At 45.7% G+C, this 27,482-nt stretch overlaps 1 protein-coding gene across 1 annotated transcript in view; it reads right to left on the bottom strand.

Moving 5' to 3' along the window:
- GRIK3 (glutamate ionotropic receptor kainate type subunit 3) overlaps window positions 1-27,482 on the bottom strand; it is a 653,994-nt gene that overhangs the window by 479,714 nt on the left and 146,798 nt on the right. Inside the window, exon 7 of the mRNA XM_086954197.1 lies at window positions 20,680-20,823. Coding sequence (XP_086810323.1) covers window positions 20,680-20,823 — 144 coding nt within the window. The remainder of the gene's footprint in view (window positions 1-20,679; window positions 20,824-27,482) is intronic.

Raw genomic sequence — 27,482 nt, 5'->3', positions numbered from 1 at the left:
GGAGCAGAATCTCAGTTTTTCCGGCGTTTAATTGGAGGAAATTCGCCGTCATCCAGTTGGTGATGTCAGTGAGTGTCTGTTTAAAGTGATGGGCTTCCAGACCACTGTTGTTATTCAGAGCCACCACCAACTGGGTATCGTCTGCATAGGATACCAGTGCAAGTCCATTCCTTCTAGCCACCTCCGCCAAAGGGCGAACATAGACATTGAACAGGGTGGGGCTAAGGGAAGAGCCCTGCGGCACTCCCTGTCCAATGCTATGCTCCTTCGAGATGTAAGGAGGGGTAGAGACTCTAAAGGACCTGTTAGACAGGAAGTCTCTGAACCATCCCAAGGCTACCCCTGTAACTCCAAATTCCTCCAATCTCGTCAAGAGGACCTCGTGTGACACCGTATCGAAGGCAGCACTGAGGTCCAACAGGACCAGTGCTGCTGTACCGCCGGTGTCAAGAATGGAGCGGAGGTCCTCAGAGACACTGAGCAAGGCTGTCTCGGTGCTGTGACCAGCTCTAAACCCGTGTTGGGAGTCATCCAGGATGTTGTTGGTATGGAGGAAGTCGGACAGGATGTTGTTGACATGTGCCTCGATGATTTTGGCAGGCCAGGGGAGCAAGGAGATGGGCCTGAAGTTCTCCGGAAGTGAAGGGTCTAAGGTGGGTTTTTTTCAGATGGGGGAAACCCAGGCCTGCTTCCATTTGGAAGGAACACTGGCGGTGGAGAGTGACAGATTGATGATGTCTCGGATGTGTTCTGTGATAAGTTCGTGGGCTTCACAGAAAGTGTCCGGTTTTAAGGGGTCTGCCGGAGAACCAGATTTAATCTTTCTGCAGATTTTTAAAAAACTCTCTCGCTCAAGTGTAGGAAGGGAGGTGAGAGAGGGCCTGGTAGGATCAATGATGACCGATGGCTGTGGGCATTTTGGGAAGGTGTCATATATTTTCTTGATCTTATCAGTGAAGAAATTAGCCATGTTATTGCAAAGGTTGGGCGAAGTGATAGTAGTATTGACGTTTTTTTTTGCAGTGAGGTCTTTCAGAATTTTAAATACAGATTTCGAAGTATTGGAGCTATTGCTGATTTCACTGGCATAATATGCCGCTCTTGTTCTGCAGACCTTACGGTGATAAGTTTTTTGGAGCAGGACATAATCCTGTTTAAGGTTGGCGTCATAGTTTCACCACCCCTTGTTGTAAATATTTTTGTCCACCCTAAGAGTGGAAGGGTATTCTCAGATGTGAGACCCTTGCTCATTGCACCATCAGGATTCAAGCAAACCGGGCCGAAGACGGCTGTAATGCCAGAAACCGGTCCCCGGGAGCTTGTTTCCTTCCCAGTGTAAGAATTGGCTTTTGTAGTTTGGTTTGCCCTGTTCCCATCATGCACTGGGACAGGAACAGACTAATTTGCATACAGCCAGGTTCTGAAACTGGGATGGTGCAGTGAGCTAAAAAACGGTGTTGGATCTAGCCCTGATCTCTTGACTGGGTGAGAGCTTTCTGCTTAATTCAGAGACTCTGTCCCTCACCACCCCTTGTTGTAAATATTTTCCTCCAACACCTCTCTGCCTTTTTACATTCCTTTTTCAGAGTAGCTAGTTCAGAGTAATACCAAGGACTAGCTGTGTGGGTGCGGGCCTTGGTCCATCTGGCAGGAATTAGGATGTCAAGTGCCTGGGTGATCCAGAGGCAGAACTGATCATAGCCTACATCCAGGTCTTCACTCGGGAGTAGGGGATTTAGTACCAGGAGATCATGTAAGTGTGATGCACTAACATATGAAATATTCCATAGCTTGAAGGGAAGCAGTGCCCTCTTCTCAAATTATTTGAAAGTCTTGGATTTGCTTGAAAATAGTTTGAATAAGATGGCATATTTTCCCAAGCTTCTTTTAAAAAAATTGATTAAAAAAATCAATTTATGAAGTGAGCTGGAAGGGGGATATTCTGCTTTGTGCCCAGTATGAAACTGTAGTAGTAAACAGGGTGTGCAAAAATCCCCAATCTTATGTCACATGGAACCTACGCCATGGCGTGCGTAGAACAATCTTATTACTAAAGATGAATTTGCTTCCGTTACAAGTTGTCACTAGATCTTGGGAAGGCATACCAAGGGATGAGAGGCTTTGTGATCTCTGTTTGACTCAAGTTCAAAATCTAAATCATGTGCTATTTGTGTATTCCTTTCTTCATTCTTTGCGTCCTCAGTTGTTAACACCAATTTTTATGAAGTATAACATAACTTCAGCAGCGGAAGCTCGTCAATGTAGCCAAAACAGATATATCACAAAAATGTTGCATTTTTTTAACACTTCCCAAATATTTTTTGAATGTATACAAACATTGTAATCCTGATTAACTGCTTTTTACTCAGTATCTGTATTTGATGAGGGTACTATAAGTTCTCATTCGACCACTTTTTGAAACAGTACTTTATATGTTATGGACTATGCTGGACGCTCGACAGATGAGTGGAGTGTAGAGTGCAGTATTGTTCTTTTGCACAATTTTCTATCTTTTTGCTGGTAGTATTTTTAAGTTCGTTGGCACTTTAATGAGTAAGTATTTTACACTGGAATGCGCTGTTTTACCTTTGCATTGTAATGCTCAATTGAATTTTTTCTTTCATTTGTACAGTATTTTATTTGCCGATTTTTAACTTTTTATTCTTTGTACTGTATCAAAGGATGCAGAGTCTCTGGTATTCCATAAGCATTGCACCAAATCTCCCAACTGAATTTGCTTCTGCATTTGCACTTTATTTGATCCAGGATTTTTTAAAGTAGATCATGGTACCAAGACTATTATGCCATTCTTTGTATTTTTTTTTAGAAATGCTTCTACATTTTTATGGTATGTGTTTCTGTATCAGTCTCTTCACAGTTTTGTCTGCTTTTATGTGGATCTCAATGGAGTTCCAAACCGTAATATAATAAACTGAAACTGACTAAAATTTCTCTTTGGAACGTTTGCACTTTCTTTCAATACTACTATAGCTTCGGCTATGGGGGAAAATACCTGCAAAAACTTTTTTTTCTGATACTAAGCTTAGATTTCTGTGACAAGTTGTTCTTTACGGCTTACTTTTGATTTGACAATTTTTCCTGTAATTTCTAGCCTTGACCCACTGTTGGACTTGGCACATGATTGTTCTTAGAGCGCCCGGGGCCCCAACGTTTGGCGCAATTTGTTTCAAGGGTACTGAGATCCCTTACAGTATTTTCTTCTACCTCACAGCTGCCCAGCAAGTAGTGGGCAGCTGCATTGTTTAGGTTCTTCTTTATTTCAGGGGACATGTTTTTAATCTAGGAGTGAGACGCACTCCTTTGCTACATTAGTGCCTCTACAGCTGCTCAGCAATTAGTGGGCAGCTGCCACGTTTAGGCTGCTCTTTTCCCTTTTTGCTTTCACTGCGTGCGCAGCCAGCCAGGACATTCTGGACTAAGGGCATTTGAGCCCCATGGAAGGCCAATTGGCCTGGGGTCAGTACCTGCTGTGATTCTGCGCAAGGTAATTGGTGATTTGTGTTTGTGATGGTGACTACCTTCTGTGATTTATGCGTAATGTGCGATGCCTTTATGCATGTGATAACGCTTACTGTGTTTCATGATTAGGAGGTTGTTTTGCCTAGTGTGGTTTATGCTAGCAAGTCTATGTTTACCTGCGTGATCTATGCCTATGGTGATCAGTATTGCGTAGTGTGTACCTACCTTTTACCAGTGGTTACTGGTTGTGTTCTACAAGTATTATTTTGTGCTACGGTTATTCTATGTTTTGCATCTACTATTCCTACTAAGTGCTTATCCTGACGGTGGTCCATGTGGCCCTGTCAGGTGTGTATATAATCCCCTGTAAATACTGCCCAGTGCCAGTTTGCACAGTGTAATTGCGTGATTATGATCCAATGTGTTTATAATAATACAAAGGCTATTATTATATGTAACCTTGTGCGGAGTTCCTTTTTGTGGTGTGCCTAGTGTGTTACTGCTGAGTGTGTATGTTGCGCAAACGCTTAACAAACGCTTTACACATTGCCTCTGGGATAAACCTGACTGCTCATTCCAAGCTACCAAGGGGGTGATCAGGGGTTATCTTTGGCGTGTAACTTCCTTGCCCTGACTAGAGTGGTGGTTTCTGCCTGGCTTTGGCACAAGCCTTAGACAACCAGTAATCCCATTTCTAACACCCACTATTATGGTTATGGACAAATCACTGGCCTCAGAGGATATAATGTAATGTGATGTAATGTGTATACTTGTAAAGCGCACTGTTGCCGAGCGGCGTCCTGGCGCTGTATAACGCTGGGAAACCAGTCCTGGCTTTCCCTGTGGGATGGTCCCTCCTGGGAATCCCCAAGGTGGAGCCAGGCATCCCCGGCGTTGATGGGGCCGTTGTGGAGATTAGGCAAGCTAATGCCCAGAGTTGCCGAGTGGGACCCCTGGTTAGAGAAGGCACCGAGGCGAGAATTATCGAGTCCGCTGACACTGGTCCACGCCCCTGCCGCGTCGGGGATACAACCCTGGTCGCGGGCCAATCTCTGCTTCCGGATCTACCGCCTCTAACCAGTGAGCCACACCACTCCACTATATACTGTTTGACCATGTTTGACTTTGTTTTTGATATACACAACAAGCCCTTCCTTGAAGTTTGTGTCCATGCTGACAATACAGTAACTGCTTTCATTCTGGTGACTTCCTTTTGGACATATGGAAGTCAGTTCTACAGCAAGTTATGATCTGGAGATTAAGGGCCAGTTCATAAGGAGGCAACCAATCCGGTTTGACACTAAAAAGGGATGACAATGTGTGCGAAAATCTCAGATCGCAAGTGTTGTGCTCCTGGGATTTGCCACATAATGAAACTTCTCACAGGAGCAAACAGCGCACGTACATTTTCGTGGGGTGGGCCTGTCATTATCTGGTCCCAATAGTTTTTCCTTGAAAGGCTGGTGCCTCTAAATTCCCTTACAAGTAACAGGGACCCCCTGGTAGTGGATCAAATTCCTGGGCCAGGGTAAAACAAATTATGACAAATAACAAGCCAAGGCAAAGCAAAAAGGGCGGCAATGTGTGCAACTAAATGAAACACATATGCACTAGAAATTACAATTAGAGTCAAATTTATTAAATATCATAATGATAAAAATTCAGGATATATATTTTGTTAGATAAAAATTGAGAATTTCTTTATACATGAGAATAAAACAATGTGATCAACAATTCATGTGATACAAATCAATTTTGAGAGGAGATGGTTTTCAGCTACGTGTTTCGACACAGAAGTGTCTTCATCAGGAAAGTACCATCTGTGATAGTAAATCTGTGTAGGCGACCTTGCGGTTATATGGAGATAAATGAAGCTACAACAGACGTATTAAAACCGGGTCGAAGTGTATAAATTAAAATGCTGCAGGCAACCTGAGTATTTTATGGTTGCAGAAGGTATTGAAATAAATCCAACCGTAGCAACGCCGTCCCTAAACATTCGGCGTGCGCGCAGATAATTTTGGGCTTTAAATGGCGGAGCGTGTCGGATAACGGAAACAGGTTCTCATGGCGTAGCAACACCGTCCTTGAATATTGACGTGCGTGCAGATAATTTTGGGCTTGAAATGGGGGAGCGTTTCGGATAACGGAAACAGGTTCTTGTGGCTTAGCGAGGGGCTAGAAGAGCCTCCTATGTTCTATCACGGGCTTCTATATGGATTGGCAGCCTCTAAATTGCCAGGCACTACAAGGCTCTGTCAGCCACATTTAAGAGGCAACAGCCTATCAGTAAATCTTGCAAGCTCACTTGACCAGCTTCCAGTGGAATGAGAAGGAAAATCAAACATAAGGCTGGTACACATAAGGCTTTCTTAGGATATTTATGCACGGAAAATTTCTCTGCCTATGCATCAATAGAATTTTATGGCAATAAATCAGGTATTTGTAAAGTGCGAATTACTCACCCCTAAGGGTCTCGAGGCACTGGGGTCAGTAGGGTAGATTAAGTGACCTATTGCCCAGAGTCATATGGTGCTGGGCTGAGCTGGCGCCGGTGGTAGAACCGTAAGCCCCATGACACTGGACTAATCCATGGTTAATTGAACACACACCATTCTGAAAACATGCATAGCATGTCATCGGCAAAACTCTTCCCCATGTTCATAGATGCCTGCTTGGTAGGGTCCTGAATTTGCCTGGGGCCAGTCCGTCTTTGCCAATGAAGACCTACTAACAGTGGCGTAGCTAAACCTTTGGTCACCCTTGCGGTCGCAAGTGAGAGTGAGGAGAGAGGGTTCTGATGATTTCTGCATTTTCTGTCCTGGCCACCATCCCCACAATGAGTGCAGCCCGGGATGGACTAGCCTTCGTAGACCCCCCCGCCCCGCCTTGCTATGCCACTGCCTTTCAAGGGCTGGAGATGCATATTTTGCCCATAAAATGATGGAGGCTGTGATGCTGGTTTGAAAGGTTTACACACAGTGGCGGCTAGTGAAATTTATGAGTGGTAGGGTTGGGCTGGGGGTGGAGTGGAGGAGGGCAGTTGAGAGCTCATAGTAGGGGCACAGCATTTTTTGGGAGCTGTCACTGTACTTGACGGCACAAGGTTATTAAACATGAAAAGATTACTGGTACGGCTCTCTTGTAATTGAAACCGATGACTGAAGGCTGCACGTATGCTTTCCCAATGTCCTCAAAAATGTCATCCCATAGCACATAATCAAATACTGCCTGAAAACTGTACCAGACTACTACACCCCTGGGGTCACCCAACACATGCACCTAACTAGACTCAGCACCATTCTGCCCCTCGCAATATCCCTCGCATGCAACTACAACTGTCAGGGCTCCTTGCAAACTTTTAGTGCCAAGTTGGCACTGAAGGTTTGCGATAGGCCCTGACAGTCTCTCGGTTTTACCAATTCAAGGTGGTATTCAGCTCCCTCTTTCGGATTCACTCGCACTTCACGCTACATGAAAAGTGCCGAAAATGCACAAAACAGTAAAATCAAAGCCTTAACATAAAGAAAGACGAATAGATACCCGCCTACTGCCTGATTAGTACAAAGTGAAACCAGAAAACAAGGGTAAATCCCTGCTTCCTCGATTACACTGCATGATCTTAAGCATATATTTTATTTCACCAAAACTCCCTTTTCTTCAATATCATGCATGAAAGCACTTTCGAATGTGAGTTCAGAATGCCAACTGTACAAAGAGCTATTGGGATTGATTTAATAGACTGTAGTATTGCTCTACAATAATCTGGGCCACGTACAGGGTTTACACAACAACTATTGTACCTAATAGTTCACTGATGGTTCATGTTGAAACCTAATCACTTTGAATGAGTACTTCTCAGTGCAGCCATCAGGAACACCATACTTTGGGCTTTGGCAGCAGGTCCCAGAGGGTGGCTGCAGTCAGGTTCGTAGAAAGCTGTCTACCAAGAAGTGGCGGCTGGTGACATTTGAAAGTGGTAGGGCGTAACATGTATGGATAAGTGACCTGTGGTGAGCGAGCTGGCATAGGGAGTGAGCCCAACTGTCATAAGGAGGAACGGGGGAGTTCTCCCCTGAGAAAATTGTGAAAAAAGAGTGGACAAATGGTGCATTTTCAAGCATATTTGAGAGAGTAAGTAGGTTAATAAGGTAGTTGTGAAAGTATAGTTAGGACATCAATAGAGACATATTATACAATAGTGATATAGGTAGCTGCTTATTCAGTATAACCAGCGAACTTTAAAACAGACTTTGAGATAACAATGCTGAGCAACTTCTGCTCAGATTCCGTTATGTTTGTTGCTGCCTGCTGGGCCCTTTCACATGGTGCACCTTGAAAACAGATCCCGACAACCAATGCTGCACACGTGCATCTTTGGAGCACTACTTTCTGACACTCGATTCTCGGATGTGGCCCTAGCAGTGTCCATTAGTGAGTGGTGACTGCTACTCGGCTACTTTAGGTTACACGCGCTGGGCCACGGCTGATAATGAGGGGACAATAAAATATTGCTCAATTAACATTAACTCTGTAGAAAGACGGCTACAAGGGCTATCCTTTGTCTGCGTTTCCTGTCCCGACGCCTTAGGCTTAGCCCTCACCGCGCGAGCTAAGCAAAACACATGTTTGGCAAATAAATATAAAAAACGTACCTTCCCGCGCTGACTCCCGACTGGAGTCCCGAGACTGCAGACTCCCGCCGTCCTGGATTTTGAATGCCGCCGCTGCGTCTGACGTGGTCGTGTGGGCTCTCATCACTGAAAGCTGCAGGCAGCCTCTCTCCCCTCCATGGCAGCCGGCGCTGATTGGTTCGGCCGGCTGCCCTAACCGCATCATTTCTCCTAGTCTGCATCCTGCAGAACGGAGAGTGGGAGGTGGCTTGGGGGAGCGGCTTGCCCACTGTTGCTAATACTGTCTGTTTGGACAGCCTCTCAGGCTGTCCAAACAGTCAGTATTAACAACAGTGGGCAAGCCACTCCCCCAAGCCACTCCACCCTGCCCTGAGGCTCGAGTAACAAGGAAGTTCTGTTCTGCTGACTGCTCTCTCGCCATGCGAGAAAGGCAGGCAGAAACAAATGGTAGTTATAAATAAATAACTACCATTTGTTTCTGCCTTCTTCTCGCAAGGCGAGAAAGCAGGGGGGGCAGCGCCCAAATGCCCCCATGGTAGAACCGCCACTGCTACCAAGTAGTTGTCAAACTGTCCTCAAGCATACCATACCTTGCACTCTCAGCAGGTTTGTCTCTGTACTACCAGTTTACCGATAGGATAGCTCAGGGAGTCACGGAGACCCTACTCTTTGCCATAGCAACCAAAGGTGTCAGGTTCGAGCTCTAGTATGCTAGGCCACGTAGGAGTATTAATTGTACACCTTTTTGTGTGGAGGTGAAGCATTGGAGATTAATTAAGGTCGTGTCTCAGAGAACAGATGAGCATGTACTCTCTTTTTGCTGCAGTAGTATTTAATGTTCCAGACTTGAGCGAAACAGGTGTTTTTTTAATAGTAATCCTCCGATAAAAATCGGCGGTGTGCTCCCTGGCAAAAATAAAGGTGGTAATTAGGGGCTAGATGTAGGTAAAATAGATTTACCGATTTTTAATTACCGAATTTTACCGATTCGGTAATTAAAAATCGGTAAATCTAAGCTGTGGACATGTAGGTATTCCAGATGTGCTGGAATACCGAATTGGAAGTATTCGGTATTTACCGATTCAGTAAATACCGAATCGGTAATGCCCATTCATTCCTATGGGCTTTGAAGATTTTCACAAGGGTGCAGGGGGTGTCACTTTGACACCCTCTGGCACCCCCAAAATAGGCTCGGGTGCCATGTGGCAGGCATGCATGCCCTAAGGGTAGGTCTGCCTGTCACATGGCATAGGTGTGTATGCACACATGTGCATGCACACCGGAATCGGTATTTTACCATCAAATTGGATTTGATGGTAAAATACCAATTCTGTAAGGCCTCTGGGACTCAGAAGAGTCCCACCTACATCTGGGAGCCTCAGATTCAGTAAATTTACCGAATTTTTATTTTACAGATTCTGTAAAATTACCGAATCGGTAATTTTACCGAATCGGTAAAAAAATGCCCCCTACATACCTGTCACCCATTTACCGATCGGTAACGGCCAAAAGCGGCAGTTACCGATCGGTAAATGGCCTGAAACGGACCCCTACATCTGGCCCTAGGTTCCTACGCTTTATCACTGATCGCCATGCACATACTTTGCTAAAAAACGCTTGGTTTAAAAGATTACCTTTTGGAGTCTTTTTTGTCGTTTTATATAAAGTGAAGTATTTGAGGGCTTTACATGAGTATCAGTTACATTACACAAATCATTAATTTTTTTGGTAATAGGCACAGAGATAAAATGAGCTGCCCAGAATTGCTTCTTACTTAGGTCAGGCGCAGGCAGCTGCTAGGTTTTTCACCCATCTCACACAGTTGGGACTGTGGGGCACCGGCTGGACTGCAGGGAAGCTCCTTCAACTTAACCCCTTCTGTGCTCCTGTCAGCCAACCACCGTTGCAAGCACTACCTGGCTAGTGCTGCGCACATCCATTGGCCGATGCGGCCCAGCCCACTCGTTAAAACTGCCGCACCACGGCGGAATTCGCGCCACGGTTAAGAGATCAAGGGCCCAATGTAGGTAAGTTCATTTTACCACTTTTTAAATACCGAACCATACCGATTTGGTATTTAAGAAGTGGTAAAATGGAGGGGGGGGTGTAGGTATTTCAGATTCGGTAAATACCGAATCGTTAAGATTCGGTATTTACCGATTCTGTAAATACCGAATCGGTAAAGCCCATTGATTCCTATGGGCATTGAAGCCCATAGGAATCAATGGTCATTACCGAATCGGTATTTACCGATTCGGTAAATACCGATTTTTGCAAGGGTGCAGGGGGTGTCACTTTGACACCATCTGGCACCCTGAATTCAGGCATGTGTGCCATGTGGCACACAGACATGCCCTAAGGGCATGTCTGTCTGTCACATGGCACTGGTGTGCATGCACACATGTGCATGCACACCTGTATTCGGTATTTTACCACCCAATAGGAATGTGTGGTAAAATACCGAATCGGACTGGCCCGTGGGACTCAGAAGAGTCCCACCTACATATGGAAGTTACTGAATCGGTAAAAATACCGATTCGGTATTTTACCGATTCGGTAAATTTACCGAATCGGTAAAATGGCCCCCTACATCCGGAATGACCATTTACCGGTCGGTAAATGGACACCTACATCGGGCCCCAAAAGTTTAAGCAGACGAATGTGCCACCTTTTCTTTAAGTCATAATTCTACTGGCTGGCAATTAGTCACCAGAGTTTAATGGTGTCCTGCATTCACTGCAGCACAGGAAGCAGACACTTCGAGTATACACAGTGCATGTTGTTTGATACACTGCACAGACTTGATTTCCCGGCTTCCTGCCTGCAGCTTTTACCCCACCCTTTCCAAACCCGTCACCGGGTGGGGCCCAAGGGACCCACCCCACGTGACGACTTGACAAAGGGTGTGGTGACAATGCTCTTCCCTTCCTAACTGATTTGAAGCCGCACCTCTACAGAACTGAAGTCCAATACTCCCATTGGTAATTGTAAACCCATGTCATCAGGGGGTGGAGAACGGTACTCAAGGCTAGGTCTTTGCCGAGCAGGTGACCTCAAAGGCCTTAGGGCTGTGTGATTGTTAGCCCGGAATATCCTCTAGACTTTGGGGCTGCAGTTTTAGTGAAGGCCAGCGTCACTGCAACAATAAGCACAGCAAGTGGCACTGAGCAGCAGGCTGCAGCCTCAGCCCCCAGCAACACAAATAAAGAGTGTACATGTGTTTTTGATTCTGTTTTTACCCTTAACTATTTCTTAAATTTTTGACATGCCCTGGGTGGGGGGGTGAAAGTAAAGGGGGCAGAGCCCCAGCGTCCTCAAAAAGAAACCGCTGCTGTATAAATAATAAATGAACTCTCTGGTCCCATGTTTACTGAACATGTCACAGCAGATGGTAAGCAGAAGGGAGCAGCCATTTTGAAAGATGTATACTTCTTTATGAAACAGTTGAATTAGAAAGCAAAATTCACAGTATAAGACTAGTCAAAGAAAGAAATATCCCTAAATATTTGCCTAAACCTGGTGCCTATGAAAACAAGCATTGGCCAAACCAATAGTCCTCTGCCTATACAAGAGCTATTGACTTTTGCAATGTGTTTTTGTCGTGTTGTACACCAGTGTGGCTGCTGTTCAGCATGGCTAAAAGGTAGTCATGTAGAGTGTCCGAGAATGGAATCGGTGGAGTAGAGTGGAGTAGGAGGAGTAGAGAGTGAGAGAATTGAGTAGAGGGTAGTAGAGTTCAGTGGTGCAGTGGCAGATATTGTCACAGAGTGCAGTGTCATAGAGTAGAATGGCAGAGAATGGAGTGGTATAGAGTGGAGTGGAGTGGGATGGAATAGAGTGGTGTGCGTTGGAGTTGATTGAGGGAGTGAGGTAGAGAGGTTGATTGGAGTACATTGGGGTGGATTGAATTGGGGCAGAGGGGGTTGGAGTGGAGTGGATGGATTGGATTGGGTGGATTGGAGTGGGTTGGATTGAAATGGGCTGAGGTGGATTGGGGTGGATTGTAGTGGGGTGGATTAGATAAGTTTGGGGTGAGGTGGATTGGATCGAGGTGGGGTGGATGGAATTAAAGTTGTTTGGTTTGGAGGGGGGGAATTGGACTGCACTGGAGGGGTGGATTGGAGTGGGCTGGATTGCATGGGAGTGGGATGGAGGTATTGGAGTGGGGTGCATTGGACTGGACTGGAGTGGGTTGGGGTGTATTGGAGTGGGGCTGGATGGACTGGATTGAGTGGGGTGTACTGAACTTGGGTGGGGTAGATTGGACTGGGGTGGAGTGGATTGGAGTTGAGTGGGTTGGATGGGACTGTAGTGGATTGGGGTGGACTGGAGTGAGTGGACTGGATGGGTAGATTAAAAGGAGTGGGTGTGAAATGGGTTGGGGAGGATTGGATTGTGGTGGGTCGACTGGGGTGAAGTGGGCTGAAGTGGGGTAGAATGGATTGGGGTGGCATGAAGTTTTGTGAATTGGAATGGGGTGAACTGGATTCGCAGGGGGTGGGCGGATTTGAGTGGAGTACATTGGATTGCAGTGAATGGATTGGATTTGAGTGAGGTGGATTGGATTGTGTGGGTTGGATTGGATTGGGGAGGAATGGATTGAGGTGGATTGGGATGGGGTGAACTGGATTGGGGTGGAGTGGATTGGATTGAGGTGGATTGAACTCAGGTGGGATGGATTGGAGTGGGGTGGGTTGGATTGGGGTGGAATGGAGTGGGGTGGATTGGAGTGGGGAGGATTGTTTTGGATTGGAGTGGGGTAAATTGTTATGGGTTATAATGGGCCAGATTGGAGTGGGCAGGTTGGAGTGAGGCAGATAGTTTTGGATTGGAGTTGGGCAGATTGAAGTGGGTGGTGCAGGCTGTAATGGGGCAGATCGTTTTGGATTGTAGTGGGGATGATTGTAGTGGGGTAGATAGTTTTGGATTGGGTGGGGCAGATTGTAGTGGGGCAGAAGGTCTTGGGCTGTAGTGGGGCAGATTTTTTGGGATTGGAGTGGGGATGGTTTTGGATTGGAGTGTGGCAAATTGTTTTGGCTGGAGTGAGGCAGATTTTTTTGCAATGGAGAGGCGCTGATTGGTGTGGGGCAGATCGGAGTGGGGCAGATTGTTTTGGATTGGATTGGATTGGATTGGGGAGGGAATGTGGTGGATGGATTGGATTGCGTAGGGTGGACTCAACTGGGGTAGGGTGGACTGGATTGTAGAGTGTGGTCGAATGGAGTAGAGGGGAGGAATGAACTGCAGTGGGGGGAATGGAGTGAGTGGACTTGATGGGGTGGATTAAATTGGAGTGAAGTGGATAGAAATAGGGTGGATTGGATAGGGGTAGATTGGATTGAGGAGGACTGGACTAGGGTATAGTGAATTGGACTGGGGTGTGGTGAACTCGACTAGAGTGGGGTGGACTGGAGTGGAATGGAATGGAGTGCAGTGATTTGATTAGGAATTAGGTGCATTGGATTGGCATGGTTTGGGGTGGATTTGAGTGGAGTAGATTAGATTACCATGGGGTGGATTGGATTGAAGCGAGTTGGATAGGATTGAGTGAGGTGGGTCGGATTGGATTGAGGTGGGGTGGATTGGGGTGGGGTGGACTGGAGTGGATTGGATTAGATTGGCATGGGGAAGATTGTTTGATTAAAGTAGCATATTGGAGCGGGGCAGCTTGGGGCAGGCACATTGTTTTGGATTTGAGTGGGGCTGATTGGAGTGCAGCAGATTTTTTTGGATTGGAGTGGGGCAGATTGGAGTAGGGCAGATTTTTTTGGGGTTGGGTTGGGTTGGGGCTGATTGTTTTGGATTGGAGCGAGGTGGTTTGTTTTGGATTGGTGTGGGGCAGATTGGAGTGGGTGAATTGGATGGGAGTAGGGTGGATTGGGGAGGGAGCGGAGTGGATTGGAATGGGATGAGGTGAATTGGAGTGGGGTAGATTGGATTGGAGCATGGTGGATTGTGGTGGATTGGGATGAATTGGAATGGAGTGGGTGGACTGGGGTGAAGTGGATTGGATTGGCGTGGGGTGAATTGGAGTGGGGCAGATTGGAGTCAGGTAGATTGGAGCAAGGCAGATTGGAGTGGGGTAGATTGGAGTTGGGTAGATTGGAGTGGTATGGATCAGAGTGGGGTAAATTGTTTTGGACTCAAGTGGGGCAGATTAGATTGGGGCAAACTGTCTTGAATTGGAGTGGGGTGGATTGGAGTGGGGCAAACTGGAGTGTGGGAGATTAGAGTGGGGCAGATTATTTTGGATTGGAGTGGGGCAGATTGGATTGGGGAGGATTAGAATGGGACAAACAGTTTTGGACTGGAGTGGGGCAGATTGGAGTGGGTGGATTGGATGGGAGTAGGGTGGATTGGGGAGGGAGCGGAGTGGATTGGATTGGGATGAGGTGAATTGGAGTGGGGTAGATTGGATTGGAGCAGGGTGGATTGTGGTGGATTGGGATGAACTGGAATGGAGTGGGTGGACTGGGGTGAGGTGGATTGGATTGGCGTGGGGTGAATTGAAGTGGGGCGGATTGGAGTGAGGTAGATTGAAGCGAGGCAGATTCGAGTGGGGTAGATTGGAGTTGGGTAGATTGGAGTGGTATGGATCAGAGTGGGGTAGATTGTTTTGGACTCGAGTGGGGCAGATTAGAGTGGGGCAGATTAGATTGGGGCAAATTGTCTTGGATTGGAGTGGGGCAGATTGGATTGGGGAGGATTAGAATGGGACAGACTGTTTTGGACTGGAGTGTAGTGGATCGGAATGGAGCAAACTGGAGTGGGGCAGATTGGAGTGGTGTGGATTGGAATGGGGCAGAAATTCTTTTGGATTGCAGTGGGAACAAATTGGAGTTTGGGCAGACTATTTTCGGGAGTGGTGCAGATTGGAGTGGGGCAGATTGGTTTAGATTGGTGTAAGGTAGATTGGTTTGTGACAGATCGTTTTGGATTGTAGTGGGGCTGATTGTGGTGGGGTAGATTGTTTTGATCTGGTAGGGCAGATTGTAGAAGGGAAGAATGTCTTTGATTGGAGTGGGGCAGAAATATGTTGGGATTGAAGTGGGGCAGATTGTTTTGGATTGAGTGAGGCAGATCTTTTTGCAATGGAATGGGGCAGATTGGTGTGGGGCAGATTGGAGTAGGGCAGATTGTTTTGGATTGTATTGGGGTGGGTTGGAGTGAGGTGGGGTGGATGGATTGGATTGAGTAGGGTGTACTCAACTCGGGTAGGGTGGACTGGATTGTAGAGTGTGGTGGATTGGAGTGGGGAGGACTGAACTGTAGTGGGGTGGAATGGAGTGAGTGGACAGGAATGGGTGGATTAAATTGGAGTGGGTGGATTGAAATAGGGTGGATTAGATAGGGGTAGATCGGAGTGAGGTGGATTGGACTAGGTGTGGTGAATTGGACAAGGGTGTGGTGAATTGGACTGGAGTGGACTGGAGTGGGATGGATTGGAGTGGGCTGGAATGGAGTGCGATGATTTGGAATGGGGTGAATTGGATTGGAGTGAGGTGGATTGTATTGAGTGAGGTGGATTGGATTGGATTGAGGTGGATTGGATTGGATTGGAGTGGGGTAGATTGGGGTGTACTGGAGTGGAGGGGAGTGGATTGTGTTAGATCGGCACAGGGAAAGATTGTTTTTGGTTAAAGTGGCATTTGGATTCGAGGGAGGCTGATTGGAGTAGGACAGATTGGAGTAGGGCAGATTACTTTGGGTTGGAGTGGGGCAGATTGTTTTGGATTAGAACGAGGCAGTTTGTATTGGATTGGGGTGGGGACAATTGGGGTGGGGAAGATTGTTTTGAATTGGAATGGGGTGGATTGGATGGGAGTATGGTGGACTGTGGTGCCTTAGAGTGGAATGAATTGGAATGGAGTGGGTGGATTGGGGTGAGGCGGATTGGATTGGCGTGGGGCGAATTGAAGTGGAGCAGACCGAGTGGGTAGATTGGAGTGAGGCAGATTGGAGTGGGGCAGATTGGAGAGGAGCAGATTGGATCAGGGTGGATGTTTCTGATTGAGTAGGTAGATTGGAGTGGGGAAGATTGTTTTAGATTGGAGTTGGGAAGATTGGAGTGAGGTGGATCGGAGTGGGGCAGATTGTTTAGGACTTGAGTGGGGCAGATTGAGAGTGGGGAAGATTAGATTAGGGCAAACTGTCTTGGATTGGAGTGGGGTGGATTGGAGTGGGGCAAGCCAGAGTGGGGCAGATTGGGTGGGCAGGTTGTTTTGGATTGGATTGGGCAGATTAGATTTGGGAGGATTAGATTGAGGCAGACGATTTGGAAGTAGAGTGGATTGCAGTGGAGCAAACTTGAGTGAGGCAGATTGGAGTGTGGTAGATTGAAGTGTGGCAAATTGAAGAGGGGCAGATTACTTTGGATTGGAGTGGGGAAGATTGGAGTGGATGGATTGGAGTGGACAGATTGCTTTGGACTATAATGGGACAGATTGGAGTGGGGCGGATTAGAGTGGGGCAGATTGGGTTGAGGCAGATTGTTCTGGATTGGAGAGGACAGATTGGAGTTGGGCACATTGCAGGGGGAAAGATTGAAGTGAGGCAGGTTGTTATGGATTTGAGTGTGGCAGATTATTTGGGACTGGGGTGGGGCAGACTGTTGTGCAGAAGATTCGAGTGGGGGAGATGGTTTTGGATTAGAGTGGGGCAGAGTGTTTTGTATTGGAGTGGGGTAGATTGGAGTGGGGTTGGTTGGGAGGGTTGGAGTGTTTTGTATTGGGTGAGTGGTTTGGACTAGAGTGCAATGGACTGGATTAGTGAGGGGTGGAAAAGATTGAGTGGGGCTAATTAGTGTGGGGTGAGGTGGGGTGGATTGTTGTGGATTGGAGTGGGGCAGATTGGAGTGGGGAGGATTGGGGTGTACTACAAGATTATGGGGCACATGCATGAACGAAGACAACTGCGATTTCTTAATAGCGATTATTAAGGAAATAATCACTATTAAGGAATCGCAATTGCTATGCATGTAGGTTTCGCTAAAATATTAGCAATTCCTACAAATTCCTTAACTACGACTCACAAATTGCGATTTGCAATTAAGGAATTGCTTCCCATTTATTGCTATGGGCCTAGACGCCCATAGGAATGAATGAAAATTGCATGCACAAATTTGCGAGTACCAAATATGTACTAGCAAATTGCGCATGCAATTTCAAGGGTGCAAGGGTGCCAAAAGGACACCCTGATGCACCACTGAAATTAGCATGTGAGCACATGTTGCACACACACATGCCCCAAAGGCATGTATGTGTGCAACATTGAACTTTGAAAAATGCACTTTTGTGCATTTTTCTAAGTTTTAGCAAATACCATCAACTTGGAATTGATGGTAATTTGCAATTCTTATTTGTGAAATCGCAAATGTTTTGGGGATAATGCATTGCTATTAAGGAATTGCAATTTGCGATTTCTTAAATACAATCACAATTTAAGTAATCGCACATTAAGCGTTTGCCTAAATTGCAATTTTTGCATTTGGGATAATGCATCCAAAATGCCAAAACACTGGTCGCAAAGGGGCAGATTGTGACCGTTTTTTTCTTTTTCTTTGATTCATGTGGCCCTATGTCTTAAAGCATCATTTTTGAAATTACACATAAGAAAGAAAAAATGTCACTTTGCAATATAATATTCATCTTTTGAGAACAGCGCCCACGAGCAAAAACAAAAGAAAACATGAGTACAAAGTGAGAAAATAAAGTTAACTATACAATTTTGTTTGTCCTGCTGGGCATGTCTTTGCCTGTCACATGCCTTATGTTTACAGGGCACTAAAGGTTAAACTCAACAAAATAGTACCTGATCATGTCTGGAGCAGAGGAGAGACACAGATTAAGTTGGATCAATCACTGCATGGTCTCTGCTCTACAGAGAGGAATGGAAATGATGTTAGGTCTGCCTTGACAATTTACTAGGCTGTAAAGAAGAGTGCCATGCAAGCCAACATACGGTAACCAATGGGCAGGCTGCAAGCCCTTTTTGTTAACAACAGTGTCTCACAAGTGAGAAGCAAGTGTTAGAACATGCTCTGACAGGATGAACCGTTAAAAGGGCAGAGCATTAGAAACTGGTGCCTGCTATGTATACACAGAAGAGGCTAGCTATGGCATCCTACAAAATGCACTTGAACCCCACACCACATAGAAATATATGGCTAATACAAGTACAGCACCATAAAATGGCTACCACAATGTAAGAAGCCATTTTAGGGAATGGCTAATAAAAATATCAAAATGCGATACAGGGCGCGCTACGAAATTCGTTTTATTAATTTAATTGTTTACTTACCCCCAATCATCCATATTCCGGTGTTTACCACCCCCCACCCTGGCCCTCCCCTCCCCTGCCCTGCCTGCCTGCCCCGCGGAACTCCCTCCACGGGCCACGGCTGCTGTAAAGGTGGTTTTCTTTCTCCCCTCCATTTTGCCCCTCCCTTCAATCTCTGCTGGTTCCTGTTTTCTATCTCACATCACACGTCCCTAAAAATGCATCGGGCAGCCTTAGAGAAGCAAAAAGCTCTTTACAGAAATGTAATATAACACCATATATAAATTCACAGGGGATCAACTGTGAGAAAATACGCCTTACACCGTCCCCAGATGGGAGCGAATATCTGTCTTAGTTCCATTCTTATAGGATAATCCTTTTTAAATGAGCTCAAAGAGAACACATGCATCAATGAATTATAAACACCTAAACAATGCTGGGATGCCGGACCTTTTGCTAAAATGAGCGAGTGTTCTGTTGTATTGATTTGCGATTTTGAATTTGCATATACATGATTTGACGTACATATAAATAAAAAAAAGATTGCAGTAACTTAGAACTCTGAAGCTTAAGAAAAGAAAATGTATAACCCCATTCAGAAATCCTGATCAATGGCTAAAGAAAATGTATATATGCAAACTAGGTACCACGTTTTATTGGTACAATGAAGAAACACAGAAGGTGAACCTTGGGGTGCTGGATCCAAAACTGCATGGACCCATAATTCCGAGCCGATCCCAGTTATCTTGAATTAAAACAACTATATAAAAGTGTGCTTTTGACTAAAGCATTTGTTTTCAAAATGTATGGGATTGCTTGGTTTCCCTAGGGGCTGGCTGAGCTAGGGCCCAAAATCCACAGTTAGGCACATTGCAAAAAAGCATCAATGTTCAGTGAAAAAAACGTGATGTATCCATATTTTTTATTGTCTTTCCTGTTGTGGGTTATAGTCCTACCAACACATGTGTGGTACCATTTTTATTGGTAGACTTGTGGGAAGTTTCAGGTTTGCAAGGGTTTATGGGGTGAGAAACCTGGTGGGAGCCACACAAGTCACCCCTCCCTGACTTCTCCTAGATGAATTTAAAAAAAAATGTTTGCCAGATTTACCTAGGTGCCGGATGAGATAGGGCCCAAAAGAACGTCAGTCAAGATGGCCGTTTTACCAGAATGGACTTCAATGATCCGGTAATTTTCCACATCATACCTACATACTTACATATTTTAATTATATGCCAATATTTTAATTGTACTCCAAGGCTGCAAAGTTATCACAAGATGACAAGCACTTCTTAATAAAATACCAAAAATTTAAATAAATAACTGAAAACGATTGTTCACTGTCATTTTAATACCAGCTTGATGGAAACTGGTAATCTCTAACAAATGTAATGTCTCTGGTTTTACAACTGCTCCTCTCTTCGGCTAAGCGCAACATCTCAATTTTCAGGTGCCCAAGAATGATGAGGACCGCATGAGAAAACAGATGTGTCGCAATAGTAGATATTGAAATGAAGGCGAGATTTAAAAGATGAGTACCTGTTTATAATATAAAAATCGAAAACACATCTTTCATAGAGTGAGCAGGACCAATATACAGTAGTATTATATGCCAATGGGGCCATGGATTTTGTGACAAAACCATCAATTCCATAACTGATTATCAGCTCTGTGAAGATTATGGTCACAATGACTTAGAGGGGGCAAATTATTTTGGGATCGGTGCTGCCATCACAAATGAGTTGCCTTCTCGTCGGACTCTTTCGAGCAGTGGTTGACCATAAGACTGCAAAGTCATAAATGTTCCCTGAAGGAATGAAAGCCCAGTGAGATCATCTTATTCTTGCTTGGCACCATCCAAAGAATGGTGTGTCTGCGGTGGTCCTGCCCCTTCTCCTGATTCACTTTATTCCCTGTTTCTAATCTTCCGATACATTTCCAGAAGTTCCATACCCCAATAAGAGCACAGCATAGACGATAGCCAATCCTAAATAAAACAAGGTTCTTGGATTGGTGAAGACGTGGGTTTTGTACTGCACAAAGTTAACCATATACAAACATGCGATAAATATGTAACTTTTGTAAAAAAGCAATACAGGCATCATCGATCTAATTAAATGTGAAAAAATTGCATTTTGCTCAACATCACAAAAACAAAATGATGAGGATAGTTCATTTCACTGAGCCGAAAGAAGATTCATGTCATCATTGGAAGAACAAAAGGATGGTCTGTAATGAAAAGATTCACAACACTGGGAAGTACTTTTGCTCTAAATCATGCGTTTACCTCTTTTATAAAATTCATGAAGCGATTACCGAACCTCCAGGCTTTGTGGCGATGGCACTGCAGGGCATTCACCGTCATCTGAGGTGCCCGCTGGTAGCAGACCGACACTATATGGACCGCATCATAGGTCAGAGCAGCATCTGTCTAAAATAAAGGGGGAGAGCATTGGAGCTGATAATTGTCACGTGGTTGGAAGCACACAATAGGGTAGGGGCTGTCGGGGCCCGCACCCAACCTTTAGTTGGGACTGGGAGGGAGGTGGAGTAAAATTGGGGTACCAAGGGATATGAATACTAATGTGGGCTGGTAAACAACGTTTACCACGAAACGTATTCCCCGCAGGGAATAACAACACGGTGGTTAAAACGACTGCGTTTTAATTCCGCATACCATTACTCCGCAAGATGTAACAACGACGGAGGAGGGGGAATGTGTTAGATTTAAAATCCAACACATTCCCTACTGTCCGCACAGACTGGAGTTGGAATAGTAAATGATACTATTCCAACATCCAGCGCCCCCCCTCTGCAAGTCGTTGTTATGACTCGCAGGGTAATGGTATGCAGAATCAAAACGTGGTCGTTATGATGACCGCGTTATTATTCCCTGCGGGGAAAACGACTGCGGAATAAAAACACACATTCATGTGGGCTTGCTGTTCATATTTTGTCTTTATCTACATGCAGTAACTTTGATTGCAACTGCACTGCAGATTAAATTAACAAATTGCCCTGGAATGAATTTCTAGGACGAATATGCCACTGCCCACATTTTTTCCTGCTTTAACAATTTACGAAGGAGCTGTATGATGCGAGAGCAAACTTAGGGCTCCATTAGGATGGCGGGCCGGCTTTGCCCGCCCACCACCCTATCGGTCAACAGGACCGCCCGCCTTAAGGGCGGGGGTCCCGATGCCAGCATTAGGATGTGCCCGCCACAGTGGCGGGCACATCCTGCATTTCTAGCATTGTGGCGGGCGGTGCTATCAGCACCGCCCGCCACAATGCTAGGAATGCATTTCTGCATTTGCATTAAAAAGTGGCAAACACCGCACGGTGCCTGCCTCATTGTTAATGCAAATGAAGGGGGGTACCACAGGCGGGGGGGGGAATACAGGGATGGATGGTGGGATGGATTGCCCCCGCCAAGCTGGCGGTGGCTACCGCCAGCCTGGCGGGGGCAATCCGTCCGCCATCCTAATGGAGCCCTAAGTGTTTCTATTTATTCCTTTCTATACTCTCAATTTTCCTGTTGTCTGTCACACTCCATTACCCCCCACCCAGCCCCGCCCTTCCTCGCCGCCCACAGCCTTACATGTGTGAGCTGCCCTGATCAGGACATCAGAAAATCAGTGAACTATTTTTAATGATAATAAAAACTAAAATACTGGTGATGATTAGAAATAGGAACTAATTTCATTCCAATGAGCACAATAAATGGAATATAAATTTGTGATTGGAATGGAGCACCATCTAGATTGGTTTTGCACCCACTTCAACGCAGCTTTGATATTTATTTCAGGATAGGTATTCTGACCATAAAAAGCTTTATGGCTACATGGGGTAATGAAGAAAACAATACCTCGGTCTTTGTCTAACGAAAATGGACCAAATAATAAAGTGCAAGTTATGGATGGCTTAGCGCATTTATTTACTGTATTCTGAATACAGGTATTCATTTCTATGTCATGGCAACAGTGGATAAAAAGCTGTTTTCTCTCCTGAATTTTGAATTTGTAAAGTGCATAAAACTAAAAAGGCATCAAAGTGCTATAACCGCGAAGAGCAAATGGGGGAGACAAGCAGAAGCAATTATGGTTGCGAGGAAAGCCACGTTTTCAGGTGCCTGCCAAACACGGAATAAGAATTAAGGCCCACTCAGTTTCCAGTTTTCATTTTGCTTATTCATGAATTTTTTACCTATTAACAGTTGATGAGAGCAGGGGGAGATGTAAATTGGGCCATACATGACATAAATATGCGTATGGGTAACTGTTAATGACACAGATGTTTGTCACCCAGGAGTACTGAGTGACATTATAAACAACGGCAGCTTTGCTCTCGTTGTTTATTTGACGTCACTCAGAAACCCCTGGGTGACAAACATCCCTATCGTACACAGCTAACTGCCGATCCAGTCTTCCTCTGGAGGCACAGCAGTGTGAGGTTGGGAGAGCAGTTCATATGCAATGTGTCTCGACTATGGTTTTGCCTCTTTTTTGGATTCTCTGTATTTGCTTTTGTATAAGTTATCCTAAATAGTGTGCCCATTTAATACTATGCTACCAAAACTGTGCAACATACTCTATGGCGCTGAACATTTTGCGTGAACAAGGAGTGTACTGTTACTATGTGAGTATCTAGCTCAGGAGAATGGTTAGCAAAGGGGAGTGCTCATTTTAGGAGCAAGGGCCCTCACACATCCCGAGGGCGGTCATGCTTCATCATCAGGCAGCTCCTTGTTGGGCCAGCGCACCAATACCCAACGGGCCCCTCGAGGGAGCGCGTTGACGGAGATCTTTTTTTTTCCACCGATGTGATATGTATGAGTGAGTGACAAGATGTGAGTAGAATGGGTGAGAGATATGTGCGTTAAAAAATGACTAAAGGGATCCAAGCAAAAACGAAAGTTTAATGGTAGGATGGGTGAGTGAAGAGTGTATGCACCATGCCCTGTATACGTTACATAGATCTCTGGCAGCCCTGAGTAGGTCGATAGCCACACTCTGCTTAGACACCTTTGACGATACGCTAATTCAGCGTATGCCTTGTCCGATCCGATTGCAGCCATTTTCTTCATAATCACCGGGTCTAACCCCAGAAGATATCCCGAAAGTCTATGTAACATATACAAGGCGTGGTGCATATACTCTTCACTTACACATCTCTGTGAGAGTAGAATATAGTCCTCTTCGTCCTGACGAAATGCCATGATGCGCTAGGGACTCATAGGCATGAAATATGTTGACCTTTGTAATATTAATAACAATAAAACCATTTTTAAAGCGCCTGGCTACACAAAGAACAGTGCGTCCCCGCGCTAAATACTGCTAATTCGCCAGAGGCCGACGAAAGGTGGCCAGGAGAGGAGAGGAGGGCAAGGGGGTTACACAGAAGGGAAAAGAAATGTTTTAAGTTTTACACGGAACCTAATCTCAGAAGGTTCAATTCGGAGGTCGAGTGGAAGTTCATTCCAACACTTGGAAGCCAAGTATCTAAATGAGCATCCACCCATCCTGGCTCTGGTGATTGTGGGGGGTTTGAACAGCATCGCACCGGACGATCTCAGGTTTCTGATGGGGCGATGCATGGTGAGGAGATTTTTCAAGTAATCTGGGCCTTTGCCCTGGGCAATTCGAAGCACGAAACAGAGGGCTTTAAATTTAATCCGCTCCTTGATAGGGAGCCAATGGAGTTTAGCCAAAGCGGTCTTCCCAGATGCTCTGCGAGGAAGTTTGAGCACAAGGCGAGCAGCTGCATTCTGCACAAGCTGAAGTTGGTGAAGACCTTTTTTGCTCAAGCCAAGAAGCAAAGCATTCCCATAATCGAGATGGGGAGTCACCAAAGCATGGACAATGGTCTTTCTGGCATCGTAGGGGAGAAGATCTAAAACCTTATGCAGAACCTTCAGTATGCTAAAGCACCTGGCTGTCACTTTACTGACATGAGATTTATAGGAAAGATCTGAGTCAAGCATTATGCCCAAATTGCGTACCGAATCCACAGGGCGAGGTGGGCTGCCCAGTTTCGAAGGCCACCACATGTGTGACCATGCTGAAACTGATTTCCCTACCACCAGCAATTCTGTTTTTGCGCCATTAAGGCGCAAACAGTTGGTGTTCATCCATGATGCCACTGATGAAAGACAGTTGGAGAAATTAGTGGCATTTTCTCTGTTGTCGGGCGTAAGCTTGAACATCAGTTGGGTGTCATCAGCATAGCTAACAATGCCCACCCCAAATGCTTCCACTATGCGAGCCAGGGGTTCCATATAGATATTGAACAAAGTGGGGCTCAGTCTCGAGCCCTGGGGAACCCCATGGCTTGCCTTTCTGAGGGAAGATTTGAAAGGGAGACAGTGCATCTGAAAGCTCCTGTTAGCCAGGAAAGATTTAATCCAGGCTAGGGCCTGTCCCGCCACTCCCATATCAGAGAGCCGAGACAGCAGCGTTGTGTGCAGCACGGTGTCAATAGCTGCACTGAGATCTAATAGAACCAACGCTGCTGTCTCTCCTTCATCCACTATTTGTCTGAGATATTCAGTAGAGTAGAGTAAGGCTGACTCCGTAGAGTAGCCAGCTCTAAATCCCGATTGAGTGGGGTGAGGGAGAGATTGCTCCTCCAAATATCTCATCAGCTGTCTATTTACCACCTTTTCCACAACCTTTGCACAGAAGGGGAGAAGGGAAATGGGGCGAAGATTTTGGAATTGGGAAATGTGGATGTTAGATTTCTTTTTTAGAGGAGTGACCTGGGTTGTTTTCCACGCGTCCAATACGTGACATTCTTGAAAAGACAACGATACGATGTGACTAATCTGATCGATGATCGTGTTCTCCATGACTCCTTTACAGCGTGCAGGTGGGCAAACGTCACAAGGCGAGCCAGATTGTATACTATTGATGATACCTAATAGTTCCTGTTTCTCTGGTGTTATGAAACATGTGAGACAGGATTTCTCCATATAGGTATCTTTCACTATCACATGTTTACTCGAGAGGTCGACGTCATCTGTAAAGGTGGCATGGATTTTGTCGATCTTGCCTACAAAAAAATCAGCTATAGAGTCACACAGCTCCTTGCAGTAGGTGTCTTGGGCTTCAAGTCTGGACGGGACCGTGAGTTCTCTGTAGATAGTAAAGAGTTCTCTGGTGGGATTATCCGCTAGATCGATTCTACTTTTGAGATGGATGCCTTTTTCAGCTCTCACTAATTTCTGATATTTTTTTACTTCCATTTTGTAAAGTGCTTTAGACTCTGGGTTATAGTTTTTCATCCAGCTACGTTCTAGATTTTTGCATATGGCTTTAGCTAGTTTAAGTTTTTCCAAAAACCAGGGGGCAGTTTTAGATTGCCTTGCGGGGGTTTGAGTGTCCAGGGAGCCACTACGTCCAACGCATTGAACACACCCATTTTTCATAACTGTTCCATGCCTCCTGAAGAGAGTGGCTGGGGGGGGGGGGTTCTAATAGGGCACATGTAAATGTCTCTTGTTTAAAAAATTTCCATTCTCTCTGCTTTAGAGAAGGGGGTTTACTAGGTCTATTTTCTGAAGGTGAGTTCTCTATAGAAAATGGAATAATAAAATCGTCTGACCAGATCGTTCTGACTGGAGAGAAGACTATAATGCCCTCCCAGGTAGCAAAGAAGGGATCCAGGAGATGGCCCAATTGGTGTGAGGGGGCAGTGGATTGCAAAATAAGCCCCAGAGATTTCAGTGGTGCAGCCACCCCCTATGCCTCCCCACACTCCATATCATCAAAGTGGAGGTTTAGATCGCCCAAAATGATGATTTTTTTATATCGGAGTGCTGGTTGAGTAATTAAATCCAAAAGCTGGTCTCCAAACTGCCCAGCACCTCCAGGTGGGTGGTACGTCAGCAGACCATTAATAACGCTTCTGGGACCCATTTTGATAGTGAAGGAGCCACTTTCGCTGTTAGGTAACGTGGCTTTCACTAGAGTGTACTCTAGACCAGATTTATGAATGAGGGCCAGCACCCCCAACCCTCTCTGCTTTTGTCTATCTAATCTAAGTAGACAATAGCCAGAAGGAGTGGCTTCGAGGGCTTCAGGAGACGAAGTTTCGTCCATCCACGTCTCGGTGAGAAAAAGCACATCAGGACGGCTCGCCATTAATAAATCATATATTTCTAACTTATGTTTTTTCATGGATCTACAATTCAGTAGTATCATATTAAATTTGGTAGTATCACCCTTGTCTTTTATAGAGAATTGAAAGGACTGATCGCAGATTTCACATGACGGAGGTAGTGAGTCAGCTTGAAAAGAATGGTGGCAGCTGTCTACCGAGCTTGGGCGTAAGGACAGTAATTCCTGTTTAGTATATTGTGAACGGTACCTGCACGTTTCCCTCGTGCTAATGGGCTCAAATGAACCAGAGAATCCAGCCCCGCGTCCCGGTCGATCGCGGACGGGCGCAGACGGGCTGGACTTTGGCTTGACTCCGGCGCGAATGCGGCGCGCCCGCTGAACGCGTCCGCTGTGCAGGGCCATAGCCATATGTTTTTATAGTGGCGACTCGCACGCCAAGAGAGGAGATCCCTATCCAAAATGGCCGCTGCTGAAACTCAGCCCGTGCCCAAGGAATGACGGCCCTGCAATCGGCCGGTCGCTCTGGGAGAAAGGCGAAAGGAACTGCCAGCACAGAGCAAAGTTCAGTAAGTTTTATTTTTGGAATTAAAATGAAAGCCTTCACCCTCAAATCGGTGAAAGAGAACAACAGCGCCGCGATAGAATCCGCGCACTAGTGCAGGGGGGGGGAGAGGACACAAAGGGAAGTGCTCACAGAAATAATTAAGACCAAGTTACAAAGTGACCGCCCGGTTCAAGCCTCAGATGTCAATAGCAGTATTCTCGCTACTAAGGTGTATCTTCTATTTTTATAGTGGTGGCTTGCGCGCCAAGAGAGAAGATCCTTATCCAAAATGGCCGCCGCTGAAACTCAGCCCGTGCCCAAGGGATGACGGCCCTGCAATCGGCCTGTCACTCTGGGAGAAAGGCGAAAGGAACTGCCAGCACAGAACAAAGTTCAGTAAGTTTTATTTTTGGAATTAAAATGAAA

The sequence above is a fragment of the Lissotriton vulgaris genome, chromosome 2_1, assembly GCF_964263255.1.
Source record: "Lissotriton vulgaris chromosome 2_1, aLisVul1.2, whole genome shotgun sequence".
In the NCBI taxonomy this organism is placed as follows: domain Eukaryota; kingdom Metazoa; phylum Chordata; class Amphibia; order Caudata; family Salamandridae; genus Lissotriton; species Lissotriton vulgaris.
This window is presented reverse-complemented; position numbering and strand designations above follow the sequence as displayed.